This window comes from Xyrauchen texanus, chromosome 28 (genome assembly GCF_025860055.1).
Source record: "Xyrauchen texanus isolate HMW12.3.18 chromosome 28, RBS_HiC_50CHRs, whole genome shotgun sequence".
Taxonomy (NCBI): domain Eukaryota; kingdom Metazoa; phylum Chordata; class Actinopteri; order Cypriniformes; family Catostomidae; genus Xyrauchen; species Xyrauchen texanus.
The window spans coordinates 16,208,573-16,223,039 of NC_068303.1; the positions used below are offsets into that span (position 1 = coordinate 16,208,573).

A 14,467-nucleotide genomic window follows, 5' to 3' on the forward strand; every position below is an offset into this window, starting at 1 on the left:
TGTACATTGTTTGAATATTAAAATGTTTATAATGTGTCCTTACAGAATATTTTCTAACTTTCAGTGCACATTTGCTCCTACTATTCTACAGATATTCAGTTGCATTCGAGCCATTTGTACTTTGGGTCCTGTTGGAAAATTACCTTGAACACAGAACTTCCAGAGTGTATTAATGCAGGCCTAAGTGTGGTCTGAAGTGGCATGCATTACCACAAATTTCATTGGGAAAGTGTGAAAAACAGAAAATGGGGCAGGGTCACTTAAATACACTAGGTACAGGGTTCCCATGGTCATGGAAAACCTTGAGATATCAGGGATTTTTAAATTGCTTTTGCCAGGCCTGGAATTTTCCTCCTGCTCTTAAATATTGAATTGGATTTTGCTCTTGTGTAGACTAGAGGAAAACTTGCCCTCAAATAATAGTGATTTATTTTTATTCATGAATTTAGTCTGGTATTTTCAATGAATTGGCAAAGGATCCACAGATCATCTTAAAATCAATGATTAAAAAATAATTGGCCGTTGTGTTCCCCTAAAGAATTACAAGCTTAAGTTGATCATACAGACCATTGGAGCAAATGGCTTCTATCTACTTAGGCCTATGATGATTTTGGGAAACCACTTGCACTAACAACACACTTTGGCCACAAAGACAGATAAACTGCCTTTATGGTGGTTTATAAAAGTATTTAGTGTGACATCAAGAAACTTGAAGACCTCATCCAATGGAAGTCATTACAAAACCGCAGTGATAATGAAATGTAATTCTGAAGACAGAGTACATCAAAGTCCCTCAAATAATTCAGTGATGCAAAATACACCTTTTAGCCAAGTTAGCATATTTTAAGCTTATTTGCTCAAACGATTTGTAACATTTTCTTCATTTTGCTCATTAAAATCACTGGAAAGGTTTAGAGTGTATCTGGAAAACCTGTGTTTCTCACTTTTTTTGTTTGTTTTGGGACCTCTCATTAGTTTGCATCCCTGTCGAGCTTTATAGGGTCGAATTATATTAGCAAAACGATACAAATTGTTCTCCAGCAGAGGGTGCAATTGAGATACTAGTTATTCAGTGTTGGAAAGAGAATTATGTTCGTGGTTTAATAGTTATATAAAAATGTAGTATTAGCCGCTTCTCATCACATAAATTACACATTCATGTTCGTAACTTATGGTATATTACAACTACGAACCAGATGTATTTCTGAACCCACTGTCATTTTCACAGATAACAGTTGTCTTGGAGTTCGTGGACTTCGCTCTGTTAAATACGTTTTTTTTTTTTTTTTTTGGAGAGGGTAGTTAAAGATTAAGTTTTGTCAACCTGTTATATCGTAAGAGTCAGTTGTGTAGCACAACTGTCTGCTCAAATTCGAGCAATATTAAACCAGAGAGCCAAATATAAATTCCATTTAACATAAAAATGGCAAATCGACCAACGCTGAGGGACACCAGCAGTCAACCACACTTTCTACAGTTCAACAATCTCGTGTGTGAAACAGCTGGAGGAAAGGTGAAATATTACTAATATTTAATTTAAATATTTATTGTTTGTCGCAGCTCCATAATACCACAATGAAATGGATTAACAAAGCACTAAAACATTGTTATTAAAGGTCATTTTTGCCACAGACGAGTGGTTTGCCCCTGCTAGAAATCTTTTGAAGGTAAAGTCCGCTTCTACGGTTATGAAATATGTGCTTTTGGATGGTTCATCCAAAAATGAATATTCTAGTACTCATGCCATCCCAGATGTGTATGGCATTCTTCTGTTGGACACAAAGATTTTTGGAAAAATCATCTCTGCTCTGTAGTCTATACAACGTAAGTGAATGTTAAACCAAACTGAAGCTCCAAAAAACACACAAAAGCAGCATATAAGGATTCCATAGACTCCAGTGGTTTAAGTCATGTCTTATAAAGTGGTCAAATCGGTATTGGGTGAGAACAGACCAAATATGACTCTTTTTCTCACTACATCTTGCCATTGCAATGTACAATATTTTGAAGCTTGATTACACTTCCTAGTGCTTGACGCTAGTGTAATCAATCTTGAAATTATTATGAGACAACAATGGCAATATGTACAATGATGAATTTATTATGATTTTTCTTTTTTGGTCAGTCCTCACTCAAAACCAATTGGATCAATTCAGAAGACACTGATTTAACCACTGGAGTTTTATGTATTACTTTTATGCTGTGTTTATGTGCTTTTTGAAGCTTCAAGATTTTGGATACCATTCACTTGCACTGTATGGACCTACAGAGCTGAGATATTCTTCTAAATATATTTGAAGAAGGAAAGTCATACACAGCTGGGATGGCATGAGGGTGAGTAAATGATAGAATTTCATTTTTCGGAGAACTATTCCTTTATACTTTCCTGTAAGTGACTGGTGTTATGTTGTTCTGAAATAATCTAAAGAGGGACCCTCCAGAATTCATAGCTTCAGCATTTACTGAGTTTGGGAAATGGATGGATGGTTGGGAGACCAGGAGGAAAAGAATTCCAGGTATTATTCCAATTGCACTAATCAAAGTTCACTGTAAAACTGTAAGGTTTGGTAGTGTAAATCATATCTCTATAATAAGTTTGAAGTAGCTGCAGGCAACTTCTCTCATCTTTCCAGTCTCTCTGAAGATCTGTAAAATTAAAGATTGTGAGAAAGATGTCTCCTCCAGTCCACAGTACTGCAATGCTGAGATGTTTCCTCATCTGATCTGGCTTTCAGGGCATGTTTTGTGATCCTAAAAGTGTCTGCTCAGTCTGTAGTAATAACAGTGGATTTGGTGATCTCATGAAAGATGGATTGAGCGGTGTCTCACATCTTGTGTTAAAGGTCATGACTGGTGCATTGTGCAGTTAGGAGTTCCAGGAATAATTCACGGCTTTGATGTGGACACGTCCTTCTTCACAGGAAACTATGCCCCTTATGCCTCCATTCAAGCTGCATGTCTTGGTGGGTATAGATCAACGCTTTGATGGAAAGTAAAAGACAGATTACCTTCAGTGTGTCTAATATATGCTACTCCTAAATCAGATCAGATACCATCGTTTACTCTGGATGGAGATCGTACAGGCATGGCTGCTTCCCAAAGCGAGTGTGAAGCAGTGGCACAGGTGTGAAATATCTTCCTATGCACTACAATATCATGCATAAAATCTAGTGCGTGTCTCTGAGGGAACAGAACTCAGGCTGAATTTATGATTAACAGCTTAACTCAGACAGCTGGGAGGAGCTTGTCCCAATGACAGAGCTGAAGCCAGGGTTCTCTGATTCATGCCACAACTACTTCAGTGTCACCTACCCGCACAGAGTTACACACATCCGTCTCAACATGTATCCAGGTAATGCACTTTCCAGAATATGAATCATGCAGTGCAATTAAAAAATAATAATATATATATATATATATATATATATATATATATATATATATATATATACACAATAGAGTGTAATCATTCATAATAAAATTGCTAGGCCAGGGAGTAATGACAGTTGCTAGAGTGAAGTAGCATCCTAGAGAGCAATTTATTTTGCAAAATGAATAATAATAAAACAATGGAGTCTTATTTATGTAGCACCTTAAGATAGGATAGTTCCTTGTTTATCTTTGCATTTTTATGTGGTTTTATGTACTTATTTTTCTGGGCAGATGATTTCTTGCTTAAGGTACTTGCAAGGATATATTCTCTTTACAAATGCTTATTTATGAAGCGTTATAAATTCACTGATGAGCCAAAAAATTATGACCACCTGCCAAATATGCTATTGGTCCTCTGCATGCCACCATAGACCAAGACCCCTGAAGGTGTCCCATGCTATCTGGCACCAAGACATTAGCAGCAGATCTGTCAAGTCCTGTAAGTTGTGAGGTGGAACTGCCATAGATTGGACTTGTTGGTCCTAGTCAAAGTCACTCAAGTCTTTACTCCTTCCCATTTCTCCTGCATTAACTATGAGAACAGATTTTTTGCTTACCATCTAATCTACACAGACCTTGACATGTGGCCTTGTTAGGAGATGATTCGCTTCACTTGTGAGTGATCATAATATTTTGGCTCATCTGTGTACATATTTGCCTATGCTTAATTCTGGCAGATGGTGGAATTTCAAGGCTGAAAGTTTATGGCATTGGGAAGAAGGATTGGTCAACTGTACCTGGTCAAGACCTAGTGGATCTGGTTGCCCTGGTCAACGGAGGAGTATGTGTAGGCTTCAGTGATGCCCACTTCGGTCACCCACGCAATATGATTGGTGTGTATTTCTTTGGATGTGTTTCTTTGATGTGGCAAGTAGAGAAACATCTCAGAGATGCATTACTGCCAATTATTTGTTAAATTTGGCTAAAATGCCGGCTGAAGTTACAGACAACATCCATCTCTGTCATTTCAATCAAACATATCATAAAAACTCTGAAAAAACCCAGACCTAATTTTTACTAAATTACTTCCTGAGAGAAAACTACACGCCATTTCCCAATATATATGTTATGAACTGTTTAACGACTGTTTTGAGAAGATTATAAAATAGGATTAAAGATTTTGAAATGAGCACCAGATCATTACGTTGTCTGTTGTGTGTGTCTCCCTAGGTCTTGGGAGGGCTGAGAACATGGGTGATGGGTGGGAGACAGCCAGACGCTTGGACAGGCCCAAAATTTTAAAAGTAAAAATGTGGTTATTATAGAACACATCACAGAGATCAGTTATTTATCGAGTGGTGGAGGTGTAGTGGTCTAAACCACATAACTGGTAAACTGATAATCAGAAGGTCGCTGGTTCTATCACAGCCACCACCATTGTGTCCTTGAGCAAGACACTTAACTCCAGGTTGCTCTGGGGGGATTGTCCCCGTAATAAGGGCTCTGTAAGTCGTTTTGGATAAAAGCATCTGCCAAATGCATAAATGTAAATGTAAATGTATTTAATTCCACATTAATAACATGCTTTGGTTTTCAGGTGAATGAGAAAGGCATTTTGCAGGTGCCAGGCTCTGAATGGGCTATTCTAAGATTAGGACACCCTGGAGTGATCAGCAAAATTGAGCTAGACACCAACCATTTTAAAGGTACTCGAAGTGTTCTACAATTTGCAGGATTCAACAATAAGGTTGGTCTTCTGGTCCGGGGCTAGCATACAACAAAAGGATTTCAGGCAGGTTGATGGGACTTGTCCTATTGAGACAGTGTTGTCACTAAATCTTTGATGATCTTGTAAATATGTTTTAAAGCCTTAGAAACATAAACATTTGATTTTGTGTGATGTTTTGAACATTGAGGTTGCATATTTTGCTGATTTAGATTTTCCACCAAGGTAACATTAAAGGGATAGTACACCCAAGTCTCTCATAATTGACTCATGCCATCACAGATGTGCATGACTTTCTTTTTTCTGCTGAACACAAACAATTTCAGCTCTATAGGTCCTCATAATGCAAGTGAATGGGTACCAAAATGTTGAAGCTCCAAAAAGCACATTAAGGCGCATTAACTATATACATCAGCTATATGATAGGTGTGGGGGAGAAAAAGATCAATATTTATTTAAACGTTTAATATAAATTCTCCTCTCTGCCCAGTAGGTGTCCATATGCATGAAGAATGTGAATGTTAAAGTGGAAATTGATAGTAAAAAGGACTTAAATATTGATCTGTTTCTCACCCACACCTATCAAATCACTTCTGAAGATACAGATTTAACCACTGGAGTCCAGGGACATAACCACAATAGACATTGAGGGGTTGTCTCCCCCAATATTCATAACAGTGATCTACTGATATGGGTTTTTACAATGGTTGATAATTAAATTATTACTTTTGGAACCCCCAATCCTGAATATGTGGTTACATCCTTGCTGGAGTCTTATGGATTACTTTTATGCTGTCTTTATTTGCTTTCTGGACATTCAAAGTTCTGGCCACCATTCACTTGCATTGTATGGACATACAGAGCTGAGATATTCTTCTAAAAATCTTTGTTTGAGTTCTGCAGAAGAAAGTCAAACATGTCTGGGATGGCATGAGAGAGAGTAAATGATGAGAGAATTGTAATTTTTGGGAGAACCAGCCCTTTAATTAAACAGTAAAAAGTTGTAATGTCCTATAGTTAAGGAGCTATTTCTGCCTGATCAACCTTAAAATTAGTTTTGTCGGTGTAACTTCATGTATTCCAGTAAATTATGTGATATTACATAAAATATTTAACTTGAATCAAAACAGTTGATTTAGATGTTACCACATGAAGGCCAGAACATGAAGGTTATTTTTTTTTCAGTGTAGCTGATTAACAGATGAGGTTTAGTCAAAATGATGAGAATGACTTATAACTTTAGAATGGGCTGAAAATTATAAACCAATCAGTGATGTTTTGCATCATGTGTTATCATTTTCCAGTCAGTTTTAATGATCACATTACATTAATGGATTTACTTTATACGTAGCTGTATGACTTCTAGCTACAATTGCAAATTAAAAACATAATATATATATATATATATATACAGGTGAAACTCAAAAAATTACAATATCGTGCAAAAGTTCATTAATTTCAGTAATTCAACTTAAAAGGTGAAACTAATATATTATATAGACTCATTACAAGCAAAGTAAGATATTTCAAGCCTTTATTTGATATAATTTGGATGATTATGGCTTACAGCTTATGAAAACCCCAAATTCAGAATCTCAGAAAATTAGAATATTGTGAAAAGGTTCAGTATTGTAGGCTCAAAGTGTCACACTCTAATCAGCTAAACACCTGCAAAGGGTTCCTGAGCCTTTAAATGGTCTCTCAGTCTGGTTCAGTTGAATTCACAATCATGGGGAAGACTGCTGACCTGACAGTTGTGCAGAAAACCATCATTGACACCCTCCACAAGGAGGGAAAGCCTCAAAAGGTAATTGCAAAAGAAGTTGGATGTTCTCAAAGTGCTGTATCAAAGCACATTAATAGAAAGTTAAGTGGAAGGGAAAAGTGTGGAAGAAAAAGGTGCACAAGCAGCAGGGATGACCGTAGCCTGGAGAGGATTGTCAGGAAAAGGCCATTCAAATGTGTGGGGGAGCTTCACAAGGAGTGGGCTGAGGCTGGATTTACTGCATCAAGAGCCACCACACACAGACGGGTCATGGACATGGGCTTCAAATGTTACCTGGGCTAAAGAAAAAAAGAACTGGTCTGTTGCTCAGTGGTCCAAAGTTCTCTTTTCTGATGAGAGCAAATTTTGCATCTCATTTGGAAACCAAGGTCCCAGAGTCTGGAGGAAGAATGGAGAGGCACACAATCCAAGATGCTTGAAGTCCAGTGTGAAGTTTCCACAGTCTGTGTTGGTTTGGGGAGCCATGTCATCGGCTGGTGTTGGTCCACTGTGCTTTATTAAGTTCAGAGTCAACGCAGCCGTCTACTGGGACATTTTAGAGCACTTCATGCTTCCTTCAGCAGAGAAGCTTTATGGAGATGCTGACTTCATTTTCCAGCAGGACTTGGCACCTGCCCACACTGCCAAAAGTACCAAAACCTGGTTCAATGACCATGGTATTACTGTGCTTGATTGGCCAGCAAACTCGCTTGACCTGAACCCCATAGAGAATCTATGGGGCATTGCCAAGAGAAAGATGAGAGACATGAGACCAAACAATGCAGAAGAGCTGAAGGCCGCTATTGAAGCATCTTGGTCTTCCATAACACCTCAGCAATGCCACAGGCTGATAGCATCCATGCCACGCCGCATTGAGGCAGTAATTAATGCAAAAGGGGCCCAAACCAAGTACTGAGTACATATGCATGATTATACTTTTCAGAGGGCTGACATTTCTGTATTTAAAATCCTTTTTTATTGATTTCATGTAATATTCTAATTTTCTGAGATTCTGAATTTGGGGTTTTCATAAGCTGTAAGCCATAATCATCAAAATTATATCAAATAATGGCTTGAAATATCTTACTTTGCTTGTAATGAGTCTATATAATATATTAGTTTCACCTTTTAAGTTGAATTACTGAAATTAATGAACTTTTGCACGATATTCTAATTTTTCGAGTTTCACCTGTATATATATATATATATATATATATATATATATATATATATATATATATTATTATTATTATATATATTTTTTTTTCTGGTTCAATAAAAAAAAATAACAAACACTAAAAATACTTTTGTTGTTGTTGTGGAACCAGTGAAAATGTTAGCAAGGCAAATAAAAATGTACCCAAATGGGCCAGTATAAAAACTGTTAAGCCTTGAGTTGTTAGATATTTCTTAGTCAAAATTATAAGACTCTCTCTGAAACAGCCATATGTTTGTTGTTGTCTTTAGGAAATTTCCCAGACTCCTGCAGGATTGAGGCCTGCAGTCTGACTTTAGATGAGGAGAAGAACTTTATTCGTAACAAGTGGAGCCCTGACAAAAGCCCCAAGTGGAGAATTCTTCTTCCTCCTCAAAAAGTATGATTTAATTTGATTTACTTCATGTTAAATTTTAAGATTTCTTTCTTTTCTGTTAATTTAACGAAACTCTTCCTTATCTAGCTAAAGCCTCACCACTGGCACTTGTTTTCTGAGGAGTCTGTGGTAAAGTGTGGGCCTGTGACTCATGTGCGCCTGGTCATAGCTCCTGATGGAGGGGTCAGCAGACTCAGACTCTGGGGTCGACAAGTGTTGAACAACTTGACTCATCCTCAACAAATCTCCAAACTTTGATGTCATCATTTTCAACACAGCTATAGTATAGAGGTCATGGTATGACATCAGGTGTGATTTAAAAGAAGCCAAATTATAAAAAATTTTATGATTTCATTTTTTCCCTTATGTCCACTTATAATGTAAGTAAAGCTTTATGTCAATGCAAATAACTTTTAGAATTAGAATGGAATGGGTCACTAAAGTATGTTTAAGAAACAACCACTTTGCATGAGAAATGAGCATCGATGTTCAGAATGGAATCCTAGTTTACTGTGTACTATGCATTATACACTGTAGTCATCTGTCTAATGTCAGAACATTTTGAAAGTTCAGAATGAGTCATGTTTGCAGCTCAGAGTTCAGAGGTTTTTTAGTTTTTAAATATACAGTATTTTTCCATAGTACGTCAAGCTATTCTATCAAATGATCAAGGAAAATTGAATTCTTCATGATATGAAACCTTTAAATAACAAAACTAAGGCGTATACTGAACAACATATACTGACTACCAAATACTAGGCCTACATACTTGTATATGCTTACCTACTAATCTGTGGTGCACTATATAATTGAATTATTGTCAAGGATAGTGTTTTATAAAACATCAATTGAACATGTTTGCCCAGTTGTGTTCTGTTTGGAAATTATCCAAATGTAAATATTTTCACAACAACAAAACAGCCATAAGAGGAAATGTAAGACATTCTTAAATGAACCCACATGTTTTGCATGTCTATAGACACCATATAAGACACTTCACAGGCAATGGTTGTGTGCATTGTAGATACCTCTGGGCATTCTTACATACCAAAGATAATGTTTTAATAACTGATATTTTACCTACACACCTGAAAAAGGTCTGCTTTATCATGCAGTCTTGCCTGCTGTAACCCTGAGTAGATGAAGGAGACGAGGGGCAAGGATCTAAATGCAGTACGTATTTATTTAAAGTAAAACAGACTGAACGGGAACAAACCAAACATCCACGATGGGAAAAATAAACAAAAAGCACGAAGACGTCAAGGGACCACGAACGGGGAGAACGGGTGGAAAGGCGAAGAACAAACATCCATAAACATCAACAACGATTGACAATGACTGAACAAAGAACCAGGGTTTAAATACAGGAACCAGGAAACAGGGACTAAACTGAACTTCAACATAAAAGCACGAAGACAAAAGACAACAATGAACATGACAGAACCCCCCCCCCCCTCAAAGGATCGGATACCAGACGATCCAAAAAAAACAAAGGACAAAAAAGACCCACAAAGAAAAAACTAAATGAGGGCACCAGGGGCAAACAGACAGTTCAAGGGGGCACAAGGGGCACAGGGACAGTTCACTGGGGTACAAGGGGCACTGAGACAGTCCACGGGGGCAATTAGGCAGTCCATGGGAGGCAGGCAGACCAGGGAGGTCGAGAGGGCAGGCAAGCAGTCTATGGAGGTGTGTCAAGGGGACCGGGTCCGGTGGCCTGGGGGGCGTCAACCGGGCAGGGACAGGTTCAGGAGGCCTGGAAGGCGGCCACAATGTGGGGATAGGCCTGTGGGGCTCGGGAGCTGGCCATGAGGCGAGCACCAGATTAGGAGGTCTGTGAGCGGGCCATGGGGCAGGAGCTGGTTTGGGTGGCCTGGGAGCTGACCTCTGGGCAGGGGCCGGTACAGGAGACCTGGGAGCTGGCCGCAGGACAGAGGCTGGCGGAGCCGTGTGAGGCGGGGCCAAGGAGGACTTCAGAGGCGGAGCCGTAGAAGACTTGGGAGGCGGCGCCGAAGGAGGCATAGGCTGGGCCGTGGGGGGCTCAGGAGGCGGAGCCGAGGGAGGCTCAAGAGGTGGAGCCAAGGGAGGCTCAGGAGGCGGAGCCGAGGGAAGCGATTGCGTAGAAGGCCCAGGAAGCGGAGCCGAGGGAGGCTCAGGAGGCGGAGCCGAGGGAAGCGATTGCGTAGAAGGCCCAGGAAGCGGAGCCGAGGGAGGCTCAGGAGGTGGAGCCGGGGCCGGGAGAGGCTCGGGAGACTCCGGAGGCGGAGCCGAGGGTGGCTCAGGAGGTGGAACTGAAGGAGGTTCTGGAGGTGGAGCCGAGGGAGACTTCGGAGGCGGGGCCGGGAGAGGCTCGGGAGACTCCGGAGGCGGAGCCGAGGGTGGCTCAGGAGGTGGAACTGAAGGAGGTTCTGGAGGTGGAGCCGAGGGAGGTTCAGGAGGCGGAGCCAAAGGAGGCGAGGGCGAAGAAGGCTCTGAAGGCGGAGCCAAGGGAAGTTCAGGTGGCGCAGCTAAGGGTACCTCAGGAGGCGGAGCCGAGGAAGGCCTTGGAGACAGGGTTGAGGAAGGCGGAGCTGAGGATGGCTCGGGAGGCCCAGGAGGCAGAGCCGTGGGAGGCTCTGGAGGCTGAGCCGAGGAAGGCTCAGGAGGCGGGGCCGAGGAAGGTGGCGCTGTAGGAGGCTTTAGAGGCGGAGACCTGGAAGGCTCTGGAGGCGGAGCCGAGGGAAGTGGCGCCGTAGGAGGTTTCAGAGGCGGAGACCTGGAAGGCTCTGGAGGCAGAGCCTAGGGAAGGGGTGCCGTAGGAGGTTTCAGAGGCGGAGCCCTAGAAGGCTCTGGAGTCTCTGGGAGCCGAGCCGTAGGAGGCTCGGGAGTCTCTGGGAGAAGAGCCGTAGGAGGCTCAGGAGGCGGAGCCGTAGGAGGCTCTGGGGGCGGAGCCCTGGGTGGCTCGGGAGGCTCGAGAGGCGGAGCCCTGGAAGGCTCGGGAGGCTCGAGAGGCGGAGCCCTGGAAGGCTCGAGAGACTTGAGAGGAGGAGCCCTGGGAGTCTCGAGAGGAGGAGCCCTGGAAGACTCGAGAGGCGGAGCCCTGGGAGGCTCGGGAGGAGGAGCCCTGGAAGACTCGAGAGACTGGAGAGGCGGAGCCCTAGGAGGCTTGAGAGACGGAGCCCTGGAAGACTCGGGAGGAGGAGCCCTGGAAGACTCGAGAGACTTGAGAGTTGGAGCCCTGGGAGGCTCGGGAGGAGGAGCCGTGGAAGACTCGAGAGACTGGAGAGGCGGAGCCCTAGGAGGCTCGGGAGGAGGAGCCCTGGAAGACTCGAGAGGTGCTGACTCTTGGACGGGCACGACCACTGGCGCTGGCTTTTGGACGGTCAGGGCTACTGGCGCTGGCTCTTGGATGGTCATGGCTACTGGCGCTGGCTCTTGGACGGTCATGGCTTCTGGCGCTGGCTCTTGGACGGTCATGGCTACTAGCGCTGGCTCAAGGACAGTCATGGCTACAGGCACAGGCTCAGGGACGGTCGAGGCTACAGGCGCAGGCTCAGGGACGGTCGAGGCTACAGGCGCTGGCTCAGGGACGGTCGAGGCTACAGGCGCTGGCTCGCAGACCGGGGCAGGCATAACAGGAACAGCCATGGACGACTGGAGGGTCACCACTGTGGGAGGAGAGGCAGGAACCCTCTCAACCACACCCACAGTGAACGGCGAGCCGCATGCCAGCAGCGTCACCTCCACAAAATCGCGGAGCATCCAGCCGCGCGTCGCCGGTGGCAACCGCTCCCTGAGCGAACTGGTCAGGCCATCCCGGAAGAAAACCACCAGGGAGGAGTCAGGGAAGTCTGTGGCACACACCAGCTCCAAAAAATCTCGGACATGGTCCTCCACCGGATGGTTTTCTTGCCTCAGATTCAACAAGCGACAGCTCGCCTGAAGTACCGCTAGATCCATTAATTGGTCAAACGTTCTGTAACGCTGAGTAGATGAAGGAGACGAGGGGCAAGGATCTAAATGCAGTACGTATTTATTTAAAGTAAAACAGACTGAACGGGAACAAACCAAACATCCACGATGGGAAAAATAAACAAAAAGCACGAAGACGTCAAGGGACCACGAACGGGGAGAACGGGTGGAAAGGCGAAGAACAAACATCCATAAACATCAACAACGATTGACAATGACTGAACAAAGAACCAGGGTTTAAATACAGGAACAAGGATACAGGGACTAAACTGAACTTCAACATAAAAGCACGAAGACAAAAGACACCAATGAACGTGACACCTGCTTTGTAGAAACATGTCGGAATATTCAGAATCGTGATAGTTTATCACAGCATAATCATTAATAGATAGTAAATTTTGACACCTTCTCAAATTCCATTGCAGTGCCCACAGCAATTTATTTGATTTCTTATGCAAATAGTAATAAATAAAAACAATTTTTTTAGGAGAAATTATGATTTGAATTTTTTTTAATCAAACCAATTTGAATGGATGACAGACATTTTGGTCTGTCTTTTGGTCCCTTAAAAAGTGGGAGGCACATATACAAACTGTTGTAATTCCTACACCGTTTGCCTGATTTGGATGTAAATACCCTCAAATTAAAGCTGAAAGTCTGCAGTTAAAGCACATCTTGTTCGTTTCATTTCAAATCCATTGTGGTGGCGTATAGGGCCAAAAAGATTAGAATTGTGTCGATGTCCCAATATTTATGGACCTGACTGTATGATCAAACGTGGACTGAAGCAGTGGTGTGTGAGTTTGATACACATTTAGCCTCTATTTCTCTGAGGAAACTTAAGAGAATTTCTATTTGCATCTTTGTGTGTATACCTTGAGTGCACTGTAATTTGCTATGCGCCAAAGAAAGGTTAATAATCTGGTTTACAGTTACAGAGTAGAAAACACAGTTATGACAGTATTATGTTAAGAATTAATAAAAAACAAACAGAACAAAATAACATTTAAAAGTCCATAAATGCTGATCAATGTTATGCTCATTCTGCATTTAGTCCTAGATGTCCTTGAACTGTGAGACTGAGACAGCACCAGACATCTCTCATTTCTCTGGAGTCAAACAGGCTGCATTGTGATTAATTACAGTATATTATGCTCACTCATGCAGACACATGAACACACACACTCAGGGCTCTTTGCCATGGATTAAGATAAGCATCTATTGGGTTGAGCTTGAATGACGGGGGGGGGGGGTGTACTGTAAACTCAGCACTTTGTTTTGAGAAATGTCAATGTGAAATATCTGATATATCTTTATTACCTTGAAAAAGACAATGAAAAATGTAATCCATTTGAGAGGAAATGGAAAAAACGTGCTTGCTGTGGATTGACATGAATTGGTTAAAAAAAACTGTCAGACTGTACTGTCAGAGATATGGCACAGAAATTGTGTTTGAAAAGGTGTTCTTGCCTAGATAGGTAGATAAATAGACAGACAGACACTGTGCTATTCATAACATTATTATTCACTGGTCACTGTAAGCCACTGGTACTTCTATTTATAATTCCTCAACAGAACTATTTGACTACACTGTCACCCAGTCATACTGTAATTTTCCCCTTAGGTTTTCCAGCAGGGGGCGACAGAGGCCTAACAAAGCCTTCTTCTCCCTGTACAGATATTCTGAGATTTGTGTCTTCACATCTGTCTGTCACTGTATGTGTCTCTGTGGTGAGGTGTGTCATCCAGTGGCCTCGACAGGCTGTAACTGTGGAACAATCCGAATCGAGCTGACTTCTGTGTCTCGTAATCACACTACAGGTTCTTACCAATCTGAGCCAATGGCCTGTGTGTTCTGCAGTCTGAATGCAACTCTGTGTCAAGTATTCAGTTTGATTGTTATCTATTCAACAAAGGCAAGACAAGTGTATTTAAATGGCATAATTCATATCACTCAAAACAATTAAGCCATTCCCCTTACTTAACTGAGACAGTGTTTACAAGCTATTTATTTTTTTTCATTCCGATTTAGTCAGTTTTATTCAGCCAACATTATTTTTG

General features: G+C 42.0%; 1 protein-coding gene across 3 annotated transcripts; it reads left to right on the plus strand.

Moving 5' to 3' along the window:
- The first annotated feature begins 1,315 nt into the window (after window positions 1-1,315).
- On the plus strand, window positions 1,316-12,391 carry allc (allantoicase). 3 transcript variants are annotated; one of them, XR_007967959.1, is made up of 12 exons: window positions 1,316-1,513; window positions 1,617-1,667; window positions 2,429-2,516; window positions 2,844-2,963; window positions 3,045-3,124; window positions 3,220-3,352; window positions 4,110-4,265; window positions 4,603-4,676; window positions 4,970-5,078; window positions 8,331-8,458; window positions 8,543-10,740; window positions 10,846-12,391. XR_007967959.1 is itself a non-coding variant. In XM_052096316.1 (11 exons), the coding sequence occupies exons 1-11, from the start codon at window positions 1,424-1,426 to the stop codon at window positions 8,711-8,713; spliced, it is 1,200 nt and encodes a 399-aa protein (XP_051952276.1). In that variant the 5' UTR covers window positions 1,316-1,423; the 3' UTR covers window positions 8,714-11,259. The 3 variants fall into 3 exon arrangements, 2 of the variants coding, with proteins under 2 accessions (XP_051952276.1, XP_051952277.1); XM_052096316.1 differs by having other exon boundaries at window positions 8,543-11,259; XM_052096317.1 differs by lacking the exon at window positions 1,617-1,667 and having other exon boundaries at window positions 8,543-11,259.
- The last annotated feature ends 2,076 nt before the right edge of the window (window positions 12,392-14,467 follow it).

What these genes read in the sequence shown, in the direction of transcription:
- allc (XM_052096316.1), top strand. Translation starts at nt 1,424, where the DNA reads ATGGCAAATCGACCAACGCTGAGGGACACCAGCAGTCAACCACACTTT. An exon ending in AGTGTGAAGCAGTGGCACAG is followed by an intron (nt 3,125 to 3,219) that starts GTGTGAAATATC and finishes TATGATTAACAG; the next exon opens with CTTAACTCAGACAGCTGGGA. An exon ending in ACAGGCCCAAAATTTTAAAA is followed by an intron (nt 4,677 to 4,969) that starts GTAAAAATGTGG and finishes TTTGGTTTTCAG; the next exon opens with GTGAATGAGAAAGGCATTTT.